This window comes from Syngnathus scovelli, chromosome 12 (assembly GCF_024217435.2).
Source record: "Syngnathus scovelli strain Florida chromosome 12, RoL_Ssco_1.2, whole genome shotgun sequence".
Taxonomy (NCBI): Eukaryota; Metazoa; Chordata; class Actinopteri; order Syngnathiformes; family Syngnathidae; genus Syngnathus; species Syngnathus scovelli.
Genome location: NC_090858.1, coordinates 2,353,926 through 2,381,705, shown reverse-complemented (window position 1 = coordinate 2,381,705; position 27,780 = coordinate 2,353,926). Strand labels below are relative to the sequence as shown.

The 27,780-nt window shown below is 42.5% G+C and overlaps 4 protein-coding genes across 6 annotated transcripts; all 4 read right to left on the bottom strand.

Annotated features, from left to right (window-relative positions):
• Positions 1-778: 778 nt before the first annotated feature.
• On the bottom strand, positions 779-7,842 carry LOC125978916 (actin-related protein 2). The gene is made up of 9 exons (XM_049736833.1): positions 7,674-7,842; positions 6,116-6,226; positions 5,136-5,351; positions 4,945-5,017; positions 4,721-4,857; positions 4,500-4,649; positions 3,309-3,454; positions 3,103-3,235; positions 779-2,331 (listed from the first exon to the last, which is right to left on the bottom strand). The coding sequence occupies exons 1-9, from the start codon at positions 7,830-7,832 to the stop codon at positions 2,161-2,163; spliced, it is 1,296 nt and encodes a 431-aa protein (XP_049592790.1). The 5' UTR covers positions 7,833-7,842; the 3' UTR covers positions 779-2,160.
• A 244-nt stretch (positions 7,843-8,086) lies between these two features.
• Positions 8,087-10,961, bottom strand: LOC125978919 (aftiphilin). The gene is made up of 6 exons (XM_049736835.1): positions 10,708-10,961; positions 9,357-10,093; positions 9,166-9,290; positions 8,918-9,044; positions 8,776-8,845; positions 8,087-8,702 (listed from the first exon to the last, which is right to left on the bottom strand). Exons 2-6 carry the CDS (start codon positions 10,080-10,082, stop codon positions 8,683-8,685), a joined length of 1,068 nt encoding a protein of 355 aa, XP_049592792.1. The 5' UTR covers positions 10,083-10,093; positions 10,708-10,961; the 3' UTR covers positions 8,087-8,682.
• Positions 10,962-11,109: 148 nt separating this feature from the next.
• Positions 11,110-17,084, bottom strand: slc16a12b (solute carrier family 16 member 12b). Of its 2 annotated transcripts, XM_049736829.1 has the most exons (9): positions 16,946-17,084; positions 14,762-14,944; positions 13,760-13,863; positions 13,530-13,673; positions 13,380-13,475; positions 13,147-13,306; positions 12,425-13,060; positions 12,083-12,342; positions 11,110-11,929 (listed from the first exon to the last, which is right to left on the bottom strand). In XM_049736829.1, the coding sequence occupies exons 2-9, from the start codon at positions 14,884-14,886 to the stop codon at positions 11,742-11,744; spliced, it is 1,713 nt and encodes a 570-aa protein (XP_049592786.1). In that variant the 5' UTR covers positions 14,887-14,944; positions 16,946-17,084; the 3' UTR covers positions 11,110-11,741. The 2 variants fall into 2 exon arrangements, with proteins under 2 accessions (XP_049592786.1, XP_049592787.1); XM_049736830.1 differs by lacking the exon at positions 16,946-17,084 and having other exon boundaries at positions 14,762-15,045.
• A 1,278-nt stretch (positions 17,085-18,362) lies between these two features.
• Positions 18,363-27,727, bottom strand: pank1a (pantothenate kinase 1a). 2 transcript variants are annotated; one of them, XM_049736831.2, is made up of 8 exons: positions 26,923-27,727; positions 23,714-23,860; positions 23,445-23,650; positions 23,122-23,375; positions 22,352-22,528; positions 21,885-22,008; positions 21,370-21,495; positions 18,363-21,209 (listed from the first exon to the last, which is right to left on the bottom strand). In XM_049736831.2, exons 1-8 carry the CDS (start codon positions 27,158-27,160, stop codon positions 21,150-21,152), a joined length of 1,332 nt encoding a protein of 443 aa, XP_049592788.1. In that variant the 5' UTR covers positions 27,161-27,727; the 3' UTR covers positions 18,363-21,149. The 2 variants fall into 2 exon arrangements, with proteins under 2 accessions (XP_049592788.1, XP_049592789.1); XM_049736832.2 differs by lacking the exon at positions 26,923-27,727 and adding an exon at positions 26,385-26,556.
• Between the last annotated feature and the right edge of the window lie 53 nt (positions 27,728-27,780).

Below are 27,780 nucleotides of genomic sequence, written 5' to 3'. Positions count from 1 at the left end.
TTGCAGTTTTTTTTAAAAAAATGAAAAGTTTCTTCTCTTTGCTCCAGTTGAACTTGAATGAGGAACATTCTATTTACTTTTCCAAATGATGAGGGAAAAAAAGGTGCAATCGTAGAATAATAATTGGCAACAAGTCGCTCCACTGCCAAATGACCTTCCCCGCTTCCTGTCTGAGGAGAGGGAAACTTCAAACGGGAGGTAAGAGATCACGGCCGCCGGGGAAGTGGCAGGAGGAGTAGAGGGATTAAAATGGAACCAAGGCTGGAGAGGGCTTTCTTCTGGTTTTTATTTTATTACAGACAAGGAAAAGACACCCTCTTCCTCTGCTGGCGCCACTCTTCCATTTCCTCCACCTCCCGTTTACTTCAAATGTCTACCAAGAGATGGATGGATACATAGAGAGGTAGAAAGATACAGAGATGGCTAAAAAAAAAAAAAGAGATGCATGAAGGATGGACGGAGCAATAAATGGATAAGCGATAGTTGCATAAATGGCCGATGACAGTGGACGGATTGACAGATGAAAGATGGAGGAAACAAGATGGGATGGATGAATTAAGGATATATGTGAGCAATATATGGATGAATGACAGAAGGGATAGACATGATCAATGGATCAAATCATTGATTGGTGAAATGATAAATGGGAGCTGGAGGAATGACTGGAATAGATTAAGGAAGGATGAAACAATAGAGGAATAATGAACCGATGGAACAATGGCCGGAGAAAGGCTAGATCGTTAAATACACAAGTAACTGATAAAAAGCGAGGCAGGCATCCTTATAAATCACTTTTCTTTATTTAAATCAGCGTTAGGCAGTTATGCTATGAACAACAGAGTCAAAACAAAATGGTGGCGACAACAAAATAAAAAGCCAGCAGAGACGTACAACAAAACATGAACTGCACTTGGCACTGGATAAGACATCCATGGAAAAGGAGGAAAAGAAAAATATACAATCCAAGAATCATTATCAACCGTCACCCCCCCCAAACAATCTTGGTGAAGTGCCTCGAGTATTGATCAGGCCAGAGGGGGGGGGGTCTCAAAAAAAAAAATCTCAAAAACAGCCTTTTCCATTTAAACCTTCTGTGATTTGCTGCGCTTCGAGTAAATATACAACAGCAGGCCTTTTTGATCAACACTAAGGCAGATTAAACGCCCCCTCATGCCGGAAAGTACCATCACACAAATGAATCGTCGTAAGATTCTTGGTCGTCTTTCATTTTTACCTATGTTCTCCTTTAAGACAGGGTTTCCCAAAATAACATAATTTTTCCATGGGTCGTACATTTTTATCAATTCGGCAAACCGTTCGGGGGTCACTTTTTTGGGTGAATTCACAAATCTGATAATTAGTTTACATCGTGAAACAATTAACATCGTGTTTTTTTATTGGATTTCAAATATTTATGGTCGGAAAGTGAATTGATACGAATACTGTTATTCCAACATTAGTATTGCATTAGCGTAGTTTAGCGACAAATTCGGTAATCTCGAAGCCTTGTATGTCGCCAACGTTTCAGGTTCCTTCAATTAGCGATAACGCTCCAGTTATCAATTTCTACGCATGTCCTACATAATATTTTATTTAATGTTTTTTACAATATGGTTGGCAAGTGTTCCGAAGAAGTTTCCAAATTTGGGTTTCGGCGCCACCGTTCCGAGGATGGGCCCAAATTTTTGGGAGGGAAACCCTGCTTAGAAGGGAGTTGGACTTCATTAAAAGCAAACTTCTGTTACCACGGTTACACTCCATTCACAATGGTAGTAGTGCACTGCAACAATGGCGAGGGGAAAGCAACTGAAAAACCCGCAATAAAAGAAAAGTCACCCCTCTCCAAAAAAAAAAATGGTTTATAAAAATGTGATTAGTCACGGGGGGGAAGAAAATACGCTGGGTGGACCCTGATTGTGATATAAAAAAACTTGTAGGCTTCCCTTCGAGACGTCCCCGACTTTCTCCGTGAATTGGCGGGGACATCAACCTTATATTTTTAACGTTATACCGGGAATTGTGCAAAAAAAGATGGAACCGTTTGCCAGGAGAGGTGAAGGCGGAAAAGGGGAAAGGCGACAGCGAGAAAGAGGAGAGGTGAAGGCGGAAAGAGGAGAAGGATAAATAGATTTTTTTTTTTTTTCGTGTGTGTGTGTGTTTTTATCTGACAGTGACACCCAGCTTTTGCAGAACGCGCACCCCCTTCTCCTGGTACTCCTCGCGGGTGAGCCAGAAGTTGTCCTTGTCCTTCATTATGTCAGCTAGTACCGCCCCGCCCAGGAACACCATGTGCTTCCGCCTGGGAGGGTCTTCGATGCGGATCTTGAATTTCTGTTAACACAAAAAAAAAAAAGAGACAGGAAGTGAATGTCAAGCGCACTTCCTGATTTGCAAACATCACCGTCAGATGAGATGGCATGCTTCAGAATTCTCACATTATTTTCTTGCAATTTTGAAAGTAGCGCCAAACTATAAGGGGGTCTGAATTGATCTGGATTCTGGCCCCGATCACCTGTTTGTGCTATTCTAACCTCCATGTATTAAAACGGCACCTCTATATTTGCAAGCACCAAACAAACACCCATGAGGTCACATGTATGTTTTAAATTACACCTTCCTTTACTTATTTTCATCTACTGCTTCTTCTTTGGCTAAAAGGATTCATGTTTTTAAGTAGCAATCATCATTTTAACAGTCGCAGTACACGATTACATTTAATCATGAGTGTTTTACCAATTTTAACATGAAGAGTGATTAACTTATTTAGCACTGAACTAGTTAATTAGATAGTAGTCATGCTAGAAAACAGCATTTTTATCACCACCTACACACTAAATCTGAGTAAATAAAGCATTGGGCTCAGGGCACCACCTGGTGGCAGACAAGTGCACTGCACCAGTTGAATTTACACGAGGCAAATTTACTGCGTTTAAAATGTGTGGCGGGTGTTATGATTACATTTTGGGATGAAACAGCAACTTTCGGGAACTAAAACCATATTTATGTTTATGACGCATGGTGGGTGTTAGCAAGGGGTTCACTATACTTCACTTAAGTTTTAATTATTATGACAGCAGAAGCACAAATGGATTTCTTTCTCACCGATAGTTTATCCACATCCCCCTTGAGCACACGTTCCAGATACAGCTGCTTGAGCTCCCTCTCCAGTCGCGAGGGCAGCCCCGGGTACATGGTGGAACCTCCCGACAGCACAATGTGCTTGTAGAACTCGGGCCTGGTGAGAAAGATTTTTGTTGAAAATAATCTTTTTCCCGCTCGTCACATATAGGTGGCAGCGGCGGGCTCACCTGGTGTCGATGTCAGCTGCCTGGATGGTGTTGAAGAGTAGCTCGGCCACGCCCACGCCCTCCACGTTGATGAGGTGAGGCTGGAAGAGGGCCTCGGGCGCCTCGAAACGCTCGCCGCCCACCTTGATCACACGGCCGTCTGGGAGCTGCAGACGGAAGACGCGTAAAAAAAAATTAAGTTTGAATTTGAATAAAGAATCAGAAAAACTCTTCAGGGACTCATACAGGTAGCAAAATTAGCTCGTCTAAAAATAATACGCTGGTAGTTTGGCTTACAAATTTGATTTAATCCGTGACAAAGCTCCTAACTCAAATCAATTTGCTCACGAGCTATTTTTAGCAAAAGATTTTGGTCGGACTAAAGTGTCGACGCTAAAGCACAACTTGTACCTGAACAAGTGTGTGTGTGCGAGTGTATAGAAAGGCCTCATTGAGCCGCAAGGGTAGCCAAAGGAAGCCGCCCGCCGCCACTGCTGCAAAAGTGGCTACGCAGGAAATGACGCCACGGGCGGTCCACGGGCGCTCCACGGGCCGCACTCACATTGCCCTCCTTGTTTCGAGGGGACCCAAACACACACACACACACATGCGGTCACAGTGAGCTCAGAGACACAACACCAGTTAGCCAAGGCATGCTTTTGGATTCTGTGGTTCTGGAGAGTGAGAGAAGGGGGAAAAAAAAAAAAAGACATCGGAAAGAAAAGCAAGACTGGCGGAGGAGCACCACCGCGCCGACTGCCAGATGTTTGAATTTCGACTTTACAGCGGCCCCCGCAACAAAGGCCATTAATTAAGAGTGCACGCTTGTTATATAAACCCGTGCTTTTAAGCCAAGAGGTCATTTGTCATCCAAATGGGTAAACACCAGGCTACAAACATGCCGCTTGTCAAACTATAAATAAAATTTAAAAAAAAAAAGACACACAGCTGCGTTTATGTTGAACAAAATTACAAACGAGCCTCCTTTTTTTTATGCACTGATGTCTCTTTGTAAATGCAGTGGTACATAAAATCTCAGATTTCGTGGCATTGAGCAGCTGGACTGGAACATTTGAATTTGTCACGTCTGAAGGAATCGTGTGGTGATGATTTGAACGCTTTGGCTGTGCACCAAACAAACCAGTCGGCCACATGACACGGCCGGAAAGACCAGCCGTGCAAAAGCCACGCTGTGCCAGCCACCCCTCTTACCGTGTAGGACTCCACCAACACGGTGGTCTCCAGCGCCAGCTTCTGCTCCTGCTCTATGTTGTAGCCCACATAGCACAGCTTCTCCTTCATCATGCGCACTGTCTCAAAGTCGGCCGAGTGGTTGAAGGCGTAGCCTCGCAGAAGCAGCAACTGCAGAGAAAATAAACGTCCATGAGAAGAGCAATGGAAAAAAAAAAAATATTTAAACTCCATATATCTACCTTGATGAGGTAGCGGGTGATATCCCGCCCGGCGATGTCCAGACGTCTGGTCAAGTGTGGCAGGCTGAATCCTTCATACACGGGACAGATGTGCGTCACGCCGTCGCCAGAGTCCACCACCACGCCGGTCAGAAGGCCTGTCCAAACAAACGTGGCGACCATGCGCTCGCTAATAAGCCGCTGTCCTTCAACCGCTCGGCCGGAACGAACGTCTCGGTTCTTACCTTGAGCGTACAGCGTCAGCACGGCTTGAATGGCGATGTAGACGCCTGAGAACTGGTACGTCTCGAACATCATCTGCAAGACATGTATGGCGCCTTTTACAGAGCTCCGCAAAGAAGCTAAACTTAGCTCCTCCCCCATGTACAGCGACACCAATTAACCTCGGATATAAATAAACTGGGCTTTGGCCTACCTCGATGATCTTCTCCCGGTTCTTGGTGGGATTCATGGGGGGCTCGGTGAGGAGGATCTTGCAGTTGCGCGTGTCGATGTTGAGCTTCTCGGACCCGAACGTGTAGTCCCACAGGTGCTTCATGTCGTCCCAGTTGCGCACGATGCCGTTCTCCATGGGGTAGTTGACCTCCAGCATGGAGCGCAGCTCGCTGGCCTCGTCCCCCACCATCAAATCCTGAAAAAGGTTAACATTTGATTTCAAAGTCCAAATTCATCTTAAGAGCAACCAGGTAAGCTGTGAGTATTTCAGATCAGAACTCCAACCGGTAGTCAAACATCACGCCGATGCTTGCCTTTGAACTCCATTACCCAGCAGGCATTGCACCATCACTCGGCATGCGCAAAATATATTTTTTTTAGTTTCAATGATGCTCATCAGCTCTGTGCAGCCAGTCCCAACATTGCATCTGGCAACTTTCAAGCAGATGACTATGGCGGCCATTTTAATGAGTTTAGACTTTGCGATTGTGGTTTTTGTCATTTCTCCTGTAAAAAGGGTAAAAAAATGAGGAAGCTTTGACAACATCCTGTTTTATAATCAGGTGATGTTCTGACCTTTTCATCAATTCTACAGCCACCCAATTTGGTGTCCATCGGTAAAACTAACTTTGGAGCAGTTTGGCACTCACTCAAAATACAAATTCAAACAATGCTTCACCACTTCAGTCACGACGACGGCTTCAACGTGTGAGTAGAAAGGGAAAAGAACGAAGAAAGTGGTCACAACATTCCAGGCAGGTAAGATGATGATGCAAAGGAGAACACGCCGACCTAGACTTACCATCTTTTGGGAATTCTACTTCAACGGAGGGGAAACATGGAGGGAGAGGAGGTTTGTGCGTATAAAACCACAATAAGACCAAAAACTGGACATTTGTTGTTTAACCAATTGTCGTTTTTCCATTTACGTGAGAAAAATAAATAGGAGGCGTTGTGTACCTTGATCTCAATGTTTCCCACTTTGGCTGTTGAGCGAATGATGGGCCTGCCCACCAAGGCGGGGAAGATGTGCTCTGGAAAGTTGGAGCCAGCATAGCCGCACTTGACAAACTACAAAACAAAAAAAGGTGCAAAAGGAAACAGTGTTTAAGAATTACAACATGAAGTGATTGGTGCAGCTATAGTTTAAACTACAATAAATGTCATTTGGGAAGGGGGTGAGATTATCTTCCCAGTCCATACTGCCCCAGGAAAACCATGACCAAACAAAAAGGAATATTCAATGTCTGCCATTTTGTCAATTTCTTCACATTCAAAAGAATCAAAATTAAGTTTATCACCATCAAATCAAGATCAAATCAAGACAGCCATTGTGCATCCTTTAGTGCAGTAACACTCTTCTATTATTCACCAGGTTCTTCTTTTATTTTATATTTCTAAAATAACATGTTTAAACAGCATTTTGGTTCTTTAAGTCCTCGTGTAGAATTTAAAAGCACAAGTTTCGTTTTTGTCTTTTCCTTCCATTAACAACCACACCTGAAAATATGAAGAAAAAAAATCTGTGAGGGTGAAGAGAACATTTTTGATTTAAAAAAAAAAGACCTTTGAAAAAGTGTACCGATGAAGACCTTTTACGGCTTATTTTCTGCAACATCCTGTTTCAATGCTGACAAGCAGCATGAGAGGAAGTCTCTTCTTTGAAAGAGTCAACTCTGACATTCCTGCACACCGCAGTAATGCATACCACGTAGCAACATGCTAATTGGCCGGCTACTAACTCTGTAATTAAACAAAACTACAATGAGAAAATATTAACTCAAATAAAACGATACCTTAAAGCGCAGGTACGACGTGTACATGTGGAATCGGTAATGATTTAGCAAATCGGCCACTTCCTGGTGGGTCTTTCCCCACACACAAAAAAAGCGTATTATTGAGATTATTATGACTATTATTATTAGTATCGTGACACAAAACTTAGATGAAAAAAACTAAATCAGCAGTTTTAATAGTAGGAACTCAAACTGGCGGATGGAAAAACGATTAAACCTTAATTGTCCTGACACGGCCTAGACAACTACGCTGCTATAAAATATTAAATACTCCTCAAAAGATGATTTATAGAGTTTTTAACAAGTTAGAATAAGCGCTAGAAAGATTAAGTTCATGACGTGGACGTTATCCTGACGTTAAAGCACATCAAAGGTTTCCGTAGCCCGTCGAAAAACAGCAGACAGACAGCTGGAAAGCTAGCAAGCTAGGTGGCTAGCCGCAGTCGTATCAGTGGGTAGAATACTACACACTTTTCTTTATTTCGATTTTAATTTCATTGGCGACATTATGTTACGGATGTTACATTGCTGTATTCGGTTTGAGGGGGTAATAATAGCGACGTCGCTAAATGTCGTTTCCATGTCACGTCTGGATGAATGAAAATTAGCCCAGCTAGTTAGCTACACGCCCAGTTAGCACAGCGGCTCTACTTCCTGATTCTGGCAAAACGGTTAAAATGGCGACGATCGAACTAAACAAGGGGACGAGATTCGAAACTCACTCCGGTGCCGTTGTCACACACCACCACTTTCCGTCCATGGCTGTCCATTCTGTCTAAAGCCCCGGTTGCCACTGAACCTCCCCGTAACTTTTCTTCGGCAAGCCCGGAAGGAAGCCACGCCAGCCCGGACGAAAGGAGGCGGAAGAGACGAGGGCTCATCCGGGTTGTGTGTACGTGTGTGTGTGTGTGGTGCGTGCAAATGTATACTTGTTTATTTTGTGTGGGACATTTAAAAAAAAAAAAATCAGAAAAATATGCGTAGAAATAAATCACAAACAGCGGACTATTTGGGTAAAATAAATGCAGAATGGAAGTTGGTTCCAAAAATTGAATTTTGAAATGGAGACTATAACAGGCCCAAAAAACAACCCATGCACGAAGTTGCGGAAATGTAGTAGATAGATGTGAAACAATTCGGTAGTATCATCTGATTTATTTCATTATTTACACTTTTGCATCACATATCTTTATTGCATTCCATTTTGATTCAAGCAGTAACCCTGAAGACCTGGGGGGAAAAAAACATTTGTCAAAGAAAAATAGGTCCAAAAATGAAAATTGTTTTTGGGATGCAATTGGTGGCATATAAAATGCACAGATTAACAAGGAGATGGATGGAGATCATATTTACAACAAGAGGAACTTTTTTATGACAACACACTAGGAAGTTACAGAGTTAATATGCTTGTACATTTAATACTTCAGTGGTCAGGGAATGATGAATAAATAGGACTTAAATAAATAAACAAAATAAATAAATAACACCTGATAAAGTTGAGTCGCACCATTTTTGAGTTTGCATTAAGTCCTGTCACAGTTGTGTGGTTTCTTTTAAATAAATTCATTCATAGGATCAGTCCCAGGTCCCAGGAAAGATAAAGAAAAAAAAAAAAAAGTGCAAATCCTAGTCATTTCACACTGTGCACAGCGTTACCATGACAACTTTCCCCAACCTCTGCTTGCAGGGACGGAACACAGTGAGAAGAGAAGGAGGACCACCTGAGAGCTCTTAAGTCCTGGGCTTCTCCTCTACAAGAGAAAAAAATGACAACAATTAAGTTGGCATGGCCTCCACGAAACTGAAATGAATAATTACACATACTTGCAGCATTGAGTTGATTGAGTGTTTGGGTTTTGTAGGTGTGCCCCAGATAACAGTCCTTCCTGGACTCCTGGAATAAAAATAAAAAAGTACCGTTTTGACACAGATGGGAACAGCGACGACTGTAACGACATGAACTTACCATGTTCCCGGAAACTACACCGAGACACCTGAGCAGAGTCCTCTTGGCGTGGGAGGTGCCCCATCGGAACTTCAGGCCTGCGGCGCAGTGCACGTCCTGGTGAGGGAGCCACAAGACAGTCCGGGGACTGGCAAAAATAAGAGCGGAGATGGTTTTAAACACAACTTGATATTATTTTGAAAACTTTTCAAGAAGGGAAATAAATCTCAAATGTTTTCCTAAAGGGCTTTTATTTTTTTGGGTCATACCGCTCAAATGTGTCTTCCTCACAGACAGGTTGATGTTGAGGATGAAGCAGTGCTTCCAAGCTGGGCACCTCCTCTTCCTCTTTCTCTTCCTTGCCCACAGTCTCAGGAAATGACACCTGGAGGAGCTAGTGGACAGGAAAGAAAAATGGCGTTACTGTTCCTAACCCTTAGACCACCTGAGGTCGACCTACTTGTTGCGTGTGGTTGCTCTGGTCTTTAAAGTCAGCCCACTTTTCACCGCCATCTTGCTGCGTAGCGGCTGAGCAGAAGTCTGCAAAGCTTTCACTCGGTGGAAGACTCGGCGGACCCCGGGAGTTGTCGGGAAGGAATTGCGAGGACTGCTTGGAGGTAGGACATGTTTCCTGAGATGCAGCACACCTGTCCTCGACCATGCGATCATCATCGTCATCATCGGTGTGATCCCCGTAGGAGGTAAGCGAGGACACGTTGGGTTCCGAGCCCTCGGACGGTTCTTCCATCAAGAGGGAGTCCTGATCATCACAGGTGGGGGGCATTTGAGGAACATTCTGAGTCCTGAGATGAAGGCGGTGGTGGGATGATGCGGGTTCGGAGTCCATGATGATGTCTCGTGCTTCCCTCAGCCCAATCGAGGGTGTCGTAGCACCCGAGAAGCCGCAACACCACGGGTGGGTCGTCTGCTCCGCAAATACGGCAAAATCGGCAAATCCGGCCTCCTCCTCAGGGGTGTGGCGGATCCCGTTAGTAAGGGGCAAAAGCGGCCCTCCAGGCGGTTCCACTTGGTGAAGAAAGTTGCACTTGAGGTGGGACGCCGGAATAGCGGAAACGACGAGGCCAGGAGAGAATCCCCGGAACTCTTCCTTGTCTGATCCCGCCTCCTTGATGTCATCGTCCAATGAAGTTGCTGGGCGTTGATCAGTCAGGATGTCTGGCTCCATTCACTCATTCACTTGAAGGAGACACCAAATATTAGTTTGGTCATTTCACAAACAGTCCGACAAAACAATAACAATAGAAAAGTGAAAGCTTAACGATACTTGAATTGAACAAAAAGTTCCCAGCTAAAATGACATTGACTTTGTTGAGCAAATATTAATGCATTTTCACACTTATATAATAAATCCTAACGTTCTTTAATATTTGTCACAGCCAAATCTCTACCACTTGAATCGTCTTTAAAAGTGCATTTTAATAATCATTTCATGTCAATCATTTAATCTTGGAAATTTTAAGCAAATTCCGATTTTAAGAATCTTAACATGGCCACTAATCTGGTGATTGACAGGTGTCCTGTTGCCTGTATGAAAACCCTCAAATCAAGTCAACACACTAATAGGACTACCACCAAACATCTCGAAAGCAGACTTTTTTTTATTAAATAAGTAATAACAATCCGAAAAGTAAAGAAACCAACATTTAATCCCACACATTTTACATTCTGCCATTTTGTCAAAGGCAATTTGATGGATCGCTACTGGCAAGACAGGCATTTAGCCCGTCCAAACAATAATCACACCATTAACAACTACCTAATAACAAAAAGTGACACTGATAAACTTATACCTGTCCAGTTAAATCACGTTAGTCCTCCTGTGGGTGTTTTAGGCGATTAGTAATTCAGCCATCATCTCCGAGTCCTGACGTCATCGTCGTCATAGGTAAGCGCCAGGAAATGGTCGATTATATGTGACATCACTCGACACTTCAAGGTCCAGCCCTTGTATACACTGCCGTCTGCTGGACAAAAGTGTAACTGATGCATGGAGGAATATTTTCAAACTATTATTTGAAAATATTGTTAGATTATAAAATAAAACGGTAAATTACAGTAATATATTTTTCCACTAATCATTGTGAGAAACAAATAGTTCACTTTTTTCAACTATATTTTGTCAGCAAACTAAACATTGTAGTAAAAATTCATAATCCCTTAATACTATCATGAAACACAACATATGGACAGGGTTTATTAATTTACATGTTTGGTCCCATGAATTCATTTATTCCTTCACGTACATACATGTATAGTAGTTGCATAAATGAATTGAAACAAAAATACAGTACAGTATCAATACGCAGATACTAAATACCGATATGCCATGTTTCGTATTACTTAGCAGCAATACACCAGGATCACGTCCTTTTGATATATCAAATCCTTATCACTCACAGTATAATAATCAATACACCACTATCAAATATCAATACTCGTCACTCACAGTATTGTTACACTGATAACAAATAGATATTTTGATCAATTGTATCAATATTGTTCACAGTCCAAGTATCAAAGCACCAGCGTCAAGTATTGTATATTTTATGTAACTTAGTCGTAGCAGTAGTCGAACAGGTATCAATTATTGTTTGTTTTGTCACATATCATATATATATGTCGGTAACATTAATACTGATGTGTGGTATTGTTATTTCTCACAGTTCAGGATCAATACCAGTATCATCTATTTTTATGTTGTATCTTAGTCTTGCATAGTACGGTATCAATACACAACACAGTTGTGTATACAAAAATATCAGAGTTGTAGTAAAAAAAAGAAATACGGGTATTTGGTTATTACAAAATATACACATCAGAGTGCTTAGATGATATCGTGATGACACACAGTGGAGGTGGTGGTGGCAAATTTTGAGCAGAGCTCCTTTGGTCCTGACCGACGGGCCCGTCGGACCAATATGGCCGCCGCTAGAATGGCAGCGCTGCAAATGTAGGAAGCACCACTGACAAAGAAAGTCGCTGTGTAGTTTTCAGTCATGTCCACCAACCAACCTGGAGAAAAACACACTTCATATTGAGGTCAAATGTGTATCTAAAATGATTTTGCCATTTGTGTATTTGACCAAAAAAATTTTTGTACAGTATTTTCCTTTCAACAACACAATAAATGACTAGACTACTAATTAAATATCGCCAATGTCTCACCGCCTATGGGTGGGCTGACGAGGTAAGGCACAGCATGCAGGAAGTAGACCATGCCGAGGGCTGAGGTAAGGTAAGCGGAGCCCACGGCGTCCGAAGTGACCACAGGGATGAGTGCCACATAAGCACCGTCAAAGTAACCGTAGACCACGGCGAACATGGTCAGCGGGGCGAAGGAGTGGAGGAGTGGAACCCACAGGCAGCTCAGGCCTTCTACTGCTATCGCTAGCATGTAGCTTAGCATACGGTACCGTTTCAGACACCTGCAAAGGACACAGCGGTATCAAATGTCATTATTGGCTTTTTGTTGACAGTATTATCAAAAGGTTTTAAGCCACTACCTACTTCCTGTCTGTGATCCAACCAAAGGTAATGTTACCCACAATGCCGCTGATTCCAAAAATGGACATAATGAAGGCGGCCTGCTTTTGCTCTACCCCTATACTAAGGGCATAAGGGACCAGGTAGACCACAGGAGTACTGCAGCCATATGCCAGGAACAAGAAGGACAGGCACAAAACCAGGAAGTCCGGAGCTACTAGGAAGCCAAAGTCCTCTCCTGGCTGGAGGCAATAACAACGATCTCTTGGGACGTTAGTTTTCACCAACGGTTCAGAAAGGACGACTTCCGTCTTTGCGGCAGCCATTTTGTTGCACAAGTTACGACTCTCCACAGTGCTAGCGAGCTTTGTCTCGGCTACCTCCTCGAGCAAGGCTGCCGTTAGCGTGTTGCTAAGTAAAAGGCACTCTGCTAGCTTGTGATCCGTTATCCTGGCATCGGGCCCGCTGGACATAAAGGCTAGCATGTTAGCCTGAGCTAGCTTGTCAACCTTGGCTAGCTTGTTGTTCTCCAGTTGGCAGTTTCTCAGCGCTCTGTTAGCAATCAGTAGTCCTTCACTGTAGCCGAGCGTGCTGATTTCTGGCATCTTTGTTGGGACTTCTTTGGTTTCTTCTTTTTCCTTGTTGGATTCATCTGGCATCCTTTATAAGGAAATCAAGTATTATTCAGGTTTATTTCAATCCAAGGTATTCCAAATGGCCTAACAGGTTTTTCATAGCCATCCCACCTTTGCTTCTGGCTGGACTCCACCACCGGCCTCATCAAGGCTCCACACACACACAAGTTGGAAACAATGCCCCCCAAGACCAGCATGGCCCCCCTCCACGAGTAACGTTCGATGAGCAGCTGAACTACCGGAGCCAGGATGAAGGTCCCGATGCCGCTGCCTGAATGGCAGAATGTGACGATAATGACAGAGCCGAGTGGTGGAAAGGCGGGAAAACACAGTGAGGACCCCACCAGACTGGGCGATGCCGTACGCCAAAGCTTTCCTCTTGCTGAAGTAGCGGCCAACCATGGCGATGGAAGGAGTGTAGCTCAGAGCAAAGCCCAAACCTAAAAAAAAATCAAGTATCAAGACAACACAATACCTGACGCCGGAGGCCGTACCTGTGAGGATGCCCAGCGAGACGTAGAGATGTTCCAGACTGGAGGCGAAGCAGCTGATGACCAGACCCACCGAGGACAAGAGGCCCCCCAGCATCACTGTGGCTCTGCATGATAGGCGGTTGCCAAGGAAACCACCCAGAGGTGCTGGAAACACATGTCTGAATTAAGCAAGCTAAAATACTTTTTTGTTTTTAAATCACTTTTCAAATAAAAATGATGTGTTGTAATACCGCAGAGCATAGTGGTGCAATCAATGAGGCTGTGGATCCAGGCCGTGGTGGAATAATCTCGCTCAAAGTGCAGCTGAAACTCCACGAAGAACAAGGAAACACATCTGGACACAGGGACAGTGGACATCATCATTCTTAATTTAAAAAAATAAATATAGCACAGGAACCTTTATTGATACTGGTCCATCAACAATCCCCTGAGCAGTCATTTAGATCAATTTAACTGCTGGGATTTTTTTTGTAGCTTGTTGCTAGGCAGACTTTATAGGAGGCAATTTTAACCGCTCGTACAGGCTAATAAAAGATTTCTGTTTTATCTAATATTTTAACGTGTTTTGAAATATCCTTGATGTCACGCATGAGTATCAAAAATAGTATTAAATACCAATGTCTTTCAAAGCACAGTACTGACAGACCAATATCAAATATAATATTTTAATTTTGATGTGTTGTTTGATTTATTTCTGTAAGCACAGCACCAGTATTGTTTCCTCATTGCATGCTATCCTTTCACGTTTTGTTTGTACTCAGCAACGTGTGAGGTCAGAAAGTGCGCAAACTGTGAGGCCTTGCTTATATTGAGCCTTGCATAAGCACGCTTATATAATGTCATTTCTTCTGCTAGCCCGCTGTGGACGATAAGGACAAGTCAAAAATGAGGTCATCAAAGACACCTGCCACTCATTGACGCCTTTATTTTCGGGTTTAAAAGGAGATCGACCACTTCTGGAAAAGCAGCATCACACGTGTTCCTCAACAAAATCAACATAGGCCGTATAACTTTGAGTCCGGGAATTGTGCTGACTTTGCAAAAAAACAAAAATGTCAACATGGAAATACCTCATGAGGAATTTAGAGTCTTAGTGGATTAAAAAAAACAAAACACTAAGCTGTTTAGGAATGTACTCCTGCGAAGTGAATTTAGTGGTGGTAATAAAGTTACAACTATGGCGATGTTAAAGAAATATATACTTTTTAAATTTGAACGCAATGCAAACACACCTGGTGACTGCACGTATGCAGATGGTTGCAAGGAAGCAGGCCGCAACAACCATCCACCCCCAGCCGCCCTCTTCGGTCGCCTGGCCGCGGCCCGGGCGAGCCTTCTCCTGCGCGCTGACAGCCATGGCTACCGACCAATTACGGGCCTAGTTGTCATCAGTGGCCCCTTCGCCCTTAGCTTCTCTGACACACATACACACAAACATTCCAGTTGTTAATTCATTAGCTTCATTTTGCATTGACTTTATTCATCCTCCTTTCAAGTGTCACATATTGGGCAGGATTTGGACACGGAAGTCTTTATCAAGTTTCAACAGAGTGCGGCCTATACGACATATATGACAAAATCATAAAAAAAAAAGGATAAAAGCATAAATAAAGCTGACATAATAAAAGGATAAAAGCATAAAGGACTAGCAAGCGATACGGCGAGAGACTTATGCAACAACCTAGCGGCTAGCAAGAATGGACGAGATTACGGTTTATCACTGACCCACACAAACAAACAATACAGTATCAATACTTTGAAGTTTGACGCCCTTTCCACGAATTTGTGCAGCGGTCTATTTTTATCTGAAAAACAAGTGCACACTCATTGTCTTTTTTATGAGGAGATTTGACACTTAGGAGGTAAAGTTACAGAAACAGACAACCACATAACTAATTTGATGGAATTTCTTCTTCTTATTATTATTATAGTACTTTTTTCTTCATCAGCTAAATTAACATATCTTTTAGCTAGCTATATTTACATTAAAAGCTAAGCTAGCTTCCGCTTGGTCGCTAACTAGCTTTATTAGCTTTGAATTGGTAGCTTGTCTCACAATTTATCTGACTTGGCTTTCCCCATAAAGTACATTTGATAATTTTTGGTGTTTGTTTTTAAAGATGAAGTACAACGTCTGCAGAATTTGTCTTCAGCACTTCTGTCAATCGACACAAGTTTGAACTTTACTGCATGGGTAACATTTTGAGGCTAAAGATGACAAAGCAAAAAAAAAAAAAGTGAACTTTGACCCTTCCACTGTAGCTAACACTTTCATCACAGCATTAAATCCTTTTCCAACATGCTTGCTTTTATGTTGAGTTGTCACACGTGCACGTGTGTTGTTGTGGATTCTTGGAGCTCATGCGTGATGTGAGTTCTTCTGAAAGGCCGCAACGCAAATAGAGCACAGCTGGCGTGGAGGCTGCTTACACTGACACACACAAGGACTTCTTTTGAGACAATGATCTGCCCAGATTAGATGATGTGGGAAACAAAAGTTTAGCAATTTGCACTTGACCATATGTCTAGATATATTTTCAGACAGTGGCATGTTTGCTGAGGTACAATCCCTGACCATTTCTGAAAAACAAAATGGCTGACTTTCTTTCATTTCAGGCTTGGGTCATTGAAACTTTTTTATATGCATCAAACGGGTAAATAAGATGAAACTAATAAGAAAACGTTCTTCGTTCTAATGTAAATCTAACCAGCGATCTGTATTTTACAAACCTAAAACTAGCGCCCATGTTGAAATGAATAAATGTAAGTCGAAGCTAGTTAGCTAATTTGCCAACTAGTTGTAGCACACCTTTCAAGATACTAATTTCAATCTCGCCAACCAAGATATATAAAGCAATATACAATACAGCTACCAATTTAAAGCCAAGAAATCTAGTTACCCAAAGTCAACCTGGTAATAAATCTTGCTAAATCTAAATACTAAATATATACTGAATCCCATTATCAAAATCAAAATTAAATGAAATTATTTAGTACAGCCGTCTGAAGACAAATATTAACTTCTCCTGATTTTGTCCCACAGGAGGACAAGGAAAAAGAAATTGTCTAGGAGAAAAAATAACAAACTTATTCGACTTGAAACTAGGATTTTGTTACATACTGAAAGAGAACCAGAAAGCTAATATAAATCTAGCTACTAGGTGCAAAATAATGAATTAGTTACCAAGAAAACTGTGGAAAAAACACTTGCTGATTAACAAGTGTTGGTTAAAAAAAAAAAAGAAATCCTAGCAAATGTGTAACACCTCACAGTATTACAACACAGCAAAAAGTGAGCATTACTTTTGCAAAAAGTTTGCAAAGTGTTCAAATTAGCCTTGGAAAAAAAAAACCTCACTTAACAACAATAATAATAAAAACTTTATATGAATAACAATAGCTGTTTTTTAACTTACAGTTTCCCGGCATCACACCTCCAGAGACCTTGAGGAGTGCAGTCTCGCTGGGCCTGCTGTCACACCGCGGTGTTCTGCAACACTTGTAGCTGAGCAAACAACATATATCTGTGTGTGTGTGTGTGTGTGTGTGTGTGTGTGTGTCAGTGAGAAAGTGGGAGGAGAATCCCTACATTCTGCACAACACCCCATTATACTGTGTGCGTTGTCATTAGCTTAGCCGTTTTATCAGACCTTAACTTTGACTCCTGCTAAGCATGCTTCAAACAAAGAAAAAAGTTAGCTTGCTGAAATTATTGTTGAAAAAAAAAAAATTAATAAATAAAGAACAAAATATGGTTGGTATTGGAAAGGCCACAATGGGTGAATAAACACTGAGAAGAATTCATCCAGTTTCACTTTTATTCCTTTTGAGAAAAAGTGTTATTCACACCATTACATACGCATTGCACATAGCATAGTTTCTTTCTTTCTTTTTTTGTGTTAAAAGCAGAAGAAATGACGAAACAACCAGCGGCAGCTTTCACAAGCATGTCAAATTTACATTACCCAAAATAAATGCTAAAATTGAATTTGTGTGGAGCTGTATCGTCAAACTACTGATTTCATTAGTTCATTAGTTGTAACGATAAGATTTCATTTTTAGTAATTAGTTTCCTTCCATTATATCACACTGGTATTTTTATATGGATCCATATATATACAATCAATCTTATGTCGTTTTCTTACGATGAATTTCTCGTGCAATCACCGTATTTGACACAATTTGAACAGTGAATAAAAATATCGTGCATTTTCCCTTGTAACTCCTATTGACTTATTATACTCTATTTTTCCCCACCCAATCATATAAATTATGTATCATGATACCGATTTGTATCGTTGAAATAATCGTAGGATATCGTCATACTTCCAGAGACACTGCTCGCATCGCTCATGTTTTTTTCACTATTGTCAATTAGTGTCTCTATCACTCGTATTACAATACAGACGATGTATGTGAAAGCTTGCCTAGTTAAAATGAGAGAAAAATTGCTGGTGTCGGATAGATCATTATTATTCATATTTACAAAAAAAAAAAAATTCTTTTGTCTATATATACACATACACAACGAATTAAACATATCAAGCATTTCAGACAATCATTTAAATGAACGTTTTCTCCTCAGTATCACTAGTTTAAAGGCTTGGACTGGTCAACGGGATGTTTTTATGACAACCAACAAGGAAAAAAAAAAAAAAAAAAAGTAAAATCTTTCTCAAGTTGTGCAAGAGGCAATAAAGTCACAACAAGCGAGGTCGACCCAGATACAAAGTGCTCATCGTGAAACATTTGTCCACTCTAACTGGTGTTGAATGGGTAAAAATAAAAAATTAAAAACGCCTCAAATAGCAAACAATTAAAAATCAGCAGGACCTCTCTTTTTACTGTCAGGTTTGCATATCCAACTGGCCATTTTTTAGCAAAGGTCAAAGTACATGGACCTTAAATGGATATCAAGTTTATCAAATAAATGCTCAGACTGCTTCCATATATTAGGATGCTAACTGCATAGCCAAGTAGCGCATGGGCAAAAGTTATTTTTGTAATATAGGCATGGTCCCAGCACTTTTTTGAGTTAGCATTGTTGCTAACACAAATAATCACAGATCTTAAGGTTTGATAGGAAAAGAAACACTAAAAATTAAATAATTTGTTAGCGTTATTATTTAACATTAAATCATCAAGAGCTTGTATAAGTTGTACCTTAAATTGCAGGATTTTTCCAGCACAAGACTTTGAGGTGTCCATCTCCTAATTTAGGGCACTGACATCATGAAAACTAATTATTCCCCAACCACCATTTATTTATAAATGAAATACTGCTAAAATAATTTTCTTGCCTACTGCCAATGTGTCTAAGAAAATACGCACAAGTATTTGAAGTATCTATGAAGGCAGGTGGTGTGTTTAAAGAAATGTTAAAAATAAAAATAAATGTAAATACTTGATCAGAGTGGGACCACCTCAGCCTCAATTTGAGCTAGGAAAAACCCTGCGAGTTTTACATTATATATTAACCATAAATAATCTGTAGTGTACTTGGTGTTTTTAACCACAAAATGGCCGCCTGGGAAGACATTTTGCGGTTCCGATGCACCACATGCTCGCAGTCTTTACAGAACTTGTAAACCAACATGAAAACAAACAAACAATTAAATATTAATAACAAGAATAATCCAATAAAACAATCCAGTTGTATGTACAGTATCCGATGAATGTTGAGGTTTTTCAAATTTTAGTACCACTGCGTAACAAGAGTGGGGTTTACAGCGCTGACATGGAATGAGGGGAAAAAAATCTATTCGGCAATATTCCGGCTTTGGAGGTAGTATCAGAGCCGTAACAAAGGCGAGATTGCGTAAGGCCGGGAAGGCGGTGGGACCGGGTTGGGAAGACCTGACTCACTTTTCACACCGACAACGATTGCATACACGTCGGAGTTAGCGTCAGAGCCGTAACAGATGAGTAAAAAGGTTAGGTTGCCAACGTTTGTAAGGATCGTCCGTTACGGCTCTGCTACAAACGGTTTTGAGGACTCTTTGTGTGCAACAGCAAAAGACACTGAAGTGAAAAACAACGTGAGGAACACGTATGAGGTTACAACATGAAGGCATGGATGCAAACAGGGGTCGGGGTTCGAGGACACGCTCGAGCGCCACCAAGGCAACCAGTACCACAAAAAAAACAAAAAAGTAAAAAGCAGTGAAGAGAATCTGTTGGTTAGTTCTTTTTTTTATCAGTTTCTGGCTGATGGTTAACAGGTGTGAAACCTTTGAGACGTTCCACTAGCGCTAACAAACTGAAATTGGATAATCAAGCAAGGCCGTGGAGTACCGTCAAGTTAGCCGGGTGCATTTTTAAGGGTACGTCTTGACCTGCCAAAGATGCTATGCTAATGCTAACTACCGCGGTGATTATCACAAAATTTTGGCTCATAATAAAATTCTTACAAGACCAATGAACTATACCAGTAGGGGGTAAGAACTACAGTTTGATGAAAACAAATGTAAGTGCTAATGCTAAATGCTAAAAAATTACGCTAGAATGTGTTGTCAAGAGACATTACAGAAGTATTTGGATGAGGTGGCACAGAGAAGACAGAAGGTGTAAGGAAAATGGTTGATTTCTTTAGCGGAGTTCCGCAAAACTGTTTCCTGGATTCAGACCTGACCAAATCAACCACCTGGGAGGGAAACAATTTGATAAAAAAAACAATTCTCGAGCTAATTTAAAATTCTAAAAAGAGGGTCCATGATAATATTTCAACAGTATTTAACAAAAGGGTAGATAGCACAAAGAACCGTGACAAGAAGGCGTAAGAAAGTGGCAGAGGAGCTTGAGATGGTCCACTTTTAGCATTTCGGGTCAAGTGGACACTGAAGGCCATGTTTAGTGTTGTTGACTTCCAGGTTTTGTTCCCATTGCAGTCGCTTTAACAGGATGACTGACCAAACCTTTAGCTACTTGGTTAGCAATTTGCGCGAGCTGCTCAATGGTTAGCTGCACTTTTAGCATGGATGCAGAAGGCCATGGTTACTATGATTTACTTTGGCGGGCTTTCTACTTCCTGCTCGTGTTCCCATTCTCGTTGGCTTGACCGTTTTGTTAACTGCTGGACATTGGTTTGGCGACAGGTCTATAAATATTAGGACACGGACATCTACGTCTTGGTCCGAGTGGGTGACGAGAAACGGCCGATAAACAAGGCGAAGACATGCGGAAGAGATGCTACCTGAAGCGTAGCTCGGAAGAAGACGTAAGGTTGGTCCACACAGAGCGAAACGAAAAAAGCAAAAAGGCCTTAGGCAATGACATTCCTATTTGACCACAGAGGGGCAACCTTTGCATGATCTTAGCCACATGTTGGCTAATCCTCTGTTTGAGTTCCTCTTATCATAAATAGACGCTCCCTCTTCAGGGGGGTGCAGATGCTACAGTAGCTCATCATCAAAAACTCAGGCAAGAAGTCAATTAGCATAAATTAGTGATTACAACCTCTACGCTTTGAAGGCTATGTACATGCGATCACCCGATGGCTTCTCCCCAGTTCCTCTTGCTTTCTCCTCGTGTCTTGTAGTAATAATTCCTTTAGCAGCCTCTGCGGCGTTCGCAGCTTTTCCAGAGTTGATGACATCACAGCGTTGGAGGGCGAGAGGCCACTCATGGGTCTTCGGTCGTCTTGAGAAGCTCCATCAAAGCACCGACGGCTCCGAAGTAACCCTGAGGGAAACCGGCCAAATGTGTTTTGGTTCATTTGTTAGCTAGCGGTGCAAGTTTTGTGTCTTTTGTTGCCTTGTGTTATGTTTAAACATGTTTTGGAATGCTTGAGAGCAAGTCGTACTTATATAAGAGTTAATGTTGTTAAAATGTGACTTCTTACCTCGTGCTCTAGGAAGAGCGCTCGCAGTTGTCCTTTGGACCAGAAGTCCATAGCGTAGGCCAACAGTTTGGTGGACACCGTGTTGATGCGTAGGAAGTTGCCCATAAACACCACACGCTCGATTTTCTGTCAGGCAAAGAAAAAAAATCGTGTTACTATCGAAGCAATAATAAAAGTTTGATGCAGTTTATATGCGTATATATAGTACATGTGTCAATGCCACTTCCTCGCCACATGGTGGTGTGGGTGAGCTAATTCAAGAGCAGATTGAGGAATGAGGAGCACATCCAGGGCAATGGATGGATCTCCAAAAGCAATATGAAAACAGGTGAAAATTCAACAACTGTACCAATGGTACGATTCGTTTGCTGCGGCTCTGCGTGCCGTGATAGCCCTGTACAATGCTGCTTGATCGCCATTGCCACAAGACAACACTGTAAAGAAGCTCACCGAGCGCAGAAAGTCACAAGTCGTGCATTTGGAAGATTCATTGTTGTGAATTTCCCCACAATTACCTCATTGACGGCGCACATGCGCGCGATGGAGCCGATGTTATTGGTGATGGTGACCAACGTGGCCCGCGCCAGGTCTTCCTTGCTGATGGTGTCGCGCTTCTCTTTGCCCATCATGTGACCGAAACTGAAGAAAATCATATTCCGTGTGATGGCGTGTGTTGTTTTTGACACGGTAACAGATAACGGCGGGAGATAAAAACGACTTCTTTTGGTCAAACTTTTGCTTTACGGCTTAACCTTTGATCTGAGCTGAATGCAGATTAACAGGAAAAAGGTCTGAGTTGTGTACCTTGAAATCTTAAAAAAAAATTGCATTTCCATTTGTAATCTTGCTCAATATGAATTGAGTTTGCTTGATGCTTAAGAGTGTATGTTGAAGTGAGTTGCAGATTTTGCAGAATTAGCTTCCTAATTATTATATCGAGATTGGAAAGCGCTTCGGTTTTCTGTGGTTGCACTCAACTCACCTGGACGCCACGGCCGAGCCCTGCAAACCAAAGCGCTCGTAGTCGCCGCCGTAGATGTCCTTGACCAACTTGTCCACGTTGGTGGAGTCGCCCTTGCTCGCCATCTCCAGAGCTTCCTCAAACGTCTCGCAGCCCGTCAGCAGGCAGCAAAGGCCGAGGAATGTACCACCTCCCAGACTGGGGGGGGTGGGGTGTCACAGTTTATATCAATAAAATAGATTTACAATTACTAATACTACTGTCATTTAAAATATATGGAAAAAATATCTTTCATCTGATCTTATTTGTTGCATAATGCAAGGAGATGTTACATAAAGATGAGTGGCCAAAATATGTTAACTATGTTCACCTTTATCATGTTTTCTTGGTGACAAAGCAGCTTTAGCAGTCACTCATTTCACAGTTAAGGGGATACGTTATCTTTTTCAATCTCAAAAGCCATTTTGAGGTGTTCCTACCAAATCTTTATTATATAATACAAAATACCGCATTGGCAATACTACATCATAATCATAGAATTAATTTTATATCGAAAATAGACATTAAGCCAAAAAGGTATTTTCTTGGCAGCACATAAAACATTTTAATTGTCCTAAAATGTAGGATTACACTTTAAATGTTTTTTTCAATTATTAGTAATACTTTGAAGGGCCACCAGGGGGAGCCCCACACTTTGAGAATCAGCACATTGAAGCTTTCTAAGACAAAATCAGAGCTTTTCCCATCTCATTTGTGTAGCTGTCCCTAATAAAGCGATCAAATGCACTGACCTGGTCCCGGTGACACGCTTGTAGTCGTCCTCGGAGTAGACGGCCAGGATGGAGACGCCGGAACCGATGTTGACCAGCAGCATGGGGAAAGGGTTGTCCAGCGTGCACTGCTGTTTGACGCAGCTCTCCGTGTCCGAGGGGTTGTGGAAGTAGTAGCACTCCGGGTGACCGTTGAAGCCCACCCGATCCATGAACAGCAGCCCGCGGATCAGGCAGTCCAGCTCGTCCAGCTTCAGTAGCTCCAGGTTGGCCATCTGGGTAACACGTTTCAATGTGAGGACATGGAAGTATGTGTGTGTGTGTGTGTGTGAGGTAACACTCACGGAGCGGAAGTCCTCCTCAAATTTGTAGGCGCCGCCGCCGGTGGCGCAGAGCGTGGTGTGGAGACTGGAAAAGTTCTTGTCGCGGCCCATCTGGATGAAGAGCGGCATGGCCTGCGTGGGGAAGCGGATGAAGTGCAGGTTGCCCGTGCGGCCGCACATGGTTAGGTTGCGCAACTCCAGGTGGACGTCGCGCACACCTGTCTTGCCTGGAAGAGGGGACGTCGTTTACGCTAATTTCTGTCAAGTCAGTATTTATATATTTTTTTTACCATAGGCCACGTTTGAGGTAAGGTATTTGCGGATGGACTTGAGGTTCTCCACCTCCTCCTGCTCTTCTTCCGCTGTGATGTCCACCGGCTCAAAATAGACCATCTTGACCAGCGTGCCGCCGATGTCCATCCCGAACCATGGGAACGCTACCGGGAGACAAAAGGAGGACGCGTCATTTGTTTTGGAGCTCCGCCATAACAAAAGGCGATCGTGTAACGTATTGTCGTCGTATAACACGGGAGGGAGGTGACGGTGGGTAACAGGAGCGCAACTTGCTCGTCCGGTTGGCGAGAACATACTGCGCGGGTTGGCATGGAGACAGACACTTTCATATAGCCATCAATCTTCCTCCATTTTTCCGTCGCCACCTCCAAGTTGATTTTACGCTTCTCTCTTATTCATATTTTTACGCGGTCTAATTTAATCTTTCGTTCATGAACCCAGAAAATGATGAAAGAGTCGAGTTGCTACTACTTGCAGTTCTGAACAGGTCGAATTGACTCATCAACTTGATTCATGTCAATATTGGAGCAACGGAAACTTTTTGGGCTTCGGGAACTACAGGTGTTAATTTGAAAAAGTTTCTGGAAACTCCCTTTCCATATGATCACCATAACGGAAACAGAGCAGTCAGGAGATGTTTTTTTCCACCTTGTCACACACCTCCTGCTCGTGACGCCGCCACTGGATGAGCCGTGTTCCGTTTCTAAACCCGGCCGGGTCACCTCGACTCTTGTTCGACTGCCCCCTCACCCACTGACCTGCTAAACGGTCTGTAAACATGAGCCCCCCCCCCCCAAATAACACAACAGCATCCAATAATAAACTTAAATGACTTTTTACCTTTCATTCAATAAATCTTCAATAGACATTTTTATTGTTGACTTTAAAATCCCGCAGTGTTGCTTGCTTATGATTGAGTTAATCAAGCAGCTAAATCCACAATATAACTTGTTTGAAGAACAACCAAAAACTGATTTATCACGCTTATCACCTGCACGCACGCTTTGTCATCAAGCCAAGGGTCAACATGACAAGGGAGAAGATTCGGAAATGGGCGACACTTACGTTCATGTTGTTAAAAGGACTGTGTGTGTGTGTGTGTGTGTGTCTGTACAAGCAGTACTCAAGTGATTCATATTATATCAATGCTTACTGATCAGCCTCTTGGCATGAACGTGTTTTTTTTTTTTCTCTGTACTTTTTAATTAACTAACTCTTTGACTTGACTCATGTGATAAGAAAACCAAAGAAGTTTGATTAAAGTGACGTACATGAAGTTTAGCATTCGTCACGTTTAGATTCGGGCTTGGTTGACATTTAACTTTATGAAGCAACTTTTTTTTTTACTGTTGGAACTTTGAACAGACACACCTTTTTCCCCAAACCAATTGAAATTATTCATCCACTTCTTGAGTGTTCCAACATGACCCGAGGGTGAAGCGGCCATTCTAATTACACTCCAAATTTGCACTTACAAATAAAACCAATTTTAGGTCCTGTTCTCCAAATTATTTATTATTTCATTGCTGTTGATTTGCATCATCCATAAATACTGACACTACCACCTACTGGCCTGGCATGCATATTACATCCGTGTGAGTCATTTTATTTTGCTGGTTTGTATGAATAGCGATTGTTTTCCGGTGTCATTTTACAGACTTTTCAGAAAAGGTCAAAAGAATAAAGTTTCCTCTTTCATACTGAGCCATTTAAACAGCCTAAGGCTGATGCTGTGAGATAAAATAAAGGGCTTTTGTGCTTAAAAGTGGAGCAGGAAACAAACGGGGTTAAAAAATCACACGCTCGAGGGGACACACATTGCCGCCGAAAGGATCTGAGTGGCATTCGGGTTCATCGGGACGGCTGACTGGCCTTCATCCAAAGATAACATGACCATAAAAAAGGAGGTGGGTGTGCAAGCGGGACCCCGCAACCACTATTACGTAAGAGCGACATGTTTGCCGGCTGATCACAGCTTGCCGTGATGCACACCCATCGCTAATCTTCTTGAAACCATCATTTATCACCAGGAAGTCCATTTTGTATACATTGGGAATGCTCTGGTCTTCTGCATTGTTTATTAAGCAATTATTTCTCATGCTTCTCATTTCTTATTCATATTATTATTATCGATAAAATTGGCTTGGTGAGTGCAAATCTTTATGTGAACCAATAAATCATGTGAAATGGGGTGTCACACAAGAAGTAAATAATTTTCAGGGCAACAGTCACATTTCTACCTCAGTTTGACGAAGTTTAAAAACCCGCTTGGATATCAAATCATTTTCACAGGAAATAAATTGGGGATCAGGAGTAATCTGAAAAAGACACAACGTGACTGGAGTTTCCTTGAGAATGGAAACAAAAAAAATGTGATGCACACACCCCACATTCTCCGCCCCCTTTAAGTTAGGAATGTTGACAGTCTACAGTTATCACCAAGTCCCTAAACGTGCAGCTAATCTCTGCCGGCTGAACAATAACGACTGGTTTTGTTACGACAAGCTGTTCTCTGTTCATCTCGAAGATATGTGCAGCGTCATACCGAAGAGACTTTAAACCCTGTAAAGTTATTAGATTAAACGTGGGTTAAATATTAAAGAGGTGAGAAATACCTAGCGCAGATGCAATAAAAAATGTGTGGAAATATTACAAATTAACACTCACCAGGTTTCTTCTGATCTCTCAGCTTCATAATGAGGCAAAATATCAGCTCACCAAATAAAACAAAAAAAGAAATGTCACGTATGACTACCAAAACTGCAAAGCATCCCAGTGTGATGCTCACTCTGACAGTTTTCAATATCCTGCACTGATAAAAGTTTTTAGCAGGGTGATTTTTCACTCACGTTGCCCTGAGTAAATAAAGGGGGCGTGGTCTTGTCCCATTCATACGCCAGCCTGGAGACAAGAGTCGAGCGCTGATTGGCCGCTTCAAGCCAAGCCCACTTATCAGGAGCTTTTCCACCGCCGGCTGTCGACCAATCAGAACGCGGCTAACGCAGTCGACGTATATAGGAGCCGAAAAGGCGACATCGCCCGTCAATAAACGAGATGGAGAAAACTGTGAATATTTAACCACAGCGTATATAAAATAAATGTTATTTTGATTTTTTTTAAAAACTTAAAATGACAAAAAAAAAGATGTTTCATTGATGTGTAAACATCCTGACTTCATGCACCAAACATTTCCTCTCACACTTACGGGGTCTGTGCCGCCTCATCGACTCGGTCCTTCTCCGTAGCCGGCTCTTCTTGGCCGGCGAGCCGTTGCACTCCACCTTCTCCCCTCGGTGCATATGGCGATTGTTGTCATACTGGCCGCTGCTGCTGCTGGTGCTGCTGTTGATGTGCCCGTTGTAGCTCCTCTGACTCGGGCCGTTGCTGACGCAAAAAGGTCCCGACGCCCCCTTTTTGTCCATCACTGATTTTGCTTTATCCATAGCAGCAACGATAGCTACGCCAGTCTAGCCTCTACAAGGGGGGAAGAGAGTCGCTAAAAAACGGAGAAACTGGCCTAGTTTCGCTGAAGCATCTACGGGTGCCGGGAAGTGCTAAATTAGCTTAGCTTCGGCTAAGCAATTGAATGGCGGCGAAGCTAACACGGGATCTAAATTAGCCTTAGCCAGCCCCGTAGTGACAGCCGTTCCGTCCTCTCAAATGAACCCAACCGAACCCCTCCTACAGGTCAAAACCTTTATCACGGGTGCATGTTATTGTTTTAAGATAAAACGTGCAAATCGTTTGAAAACAACACAGCAGTCGCTTCGAGGTCACTCGCGGTCATTTCCCTACATTCGCGAGCGCGTCGAAAAGCGGGCGACGGACCGAACGACTCCGCGTCGTCTTCGACGTCACCGAGCGAAGTCGCGGAAAAAACCCGTTAACCTCCTTGGACCGGTTCTTTCTTCCAACCGTGTCAAAACGTACAACTGAGTCCACTCTTCCTCCCCTCGCCCACTTTTTAAGCGGGGGGTGTGTTAGCCCACGCAAGCAGACAGGGAGTGTGCAGCTGGGGGGTGGGGTGGGGGGGGGTCTTTATTTATAAAGACCCGCTGTCATT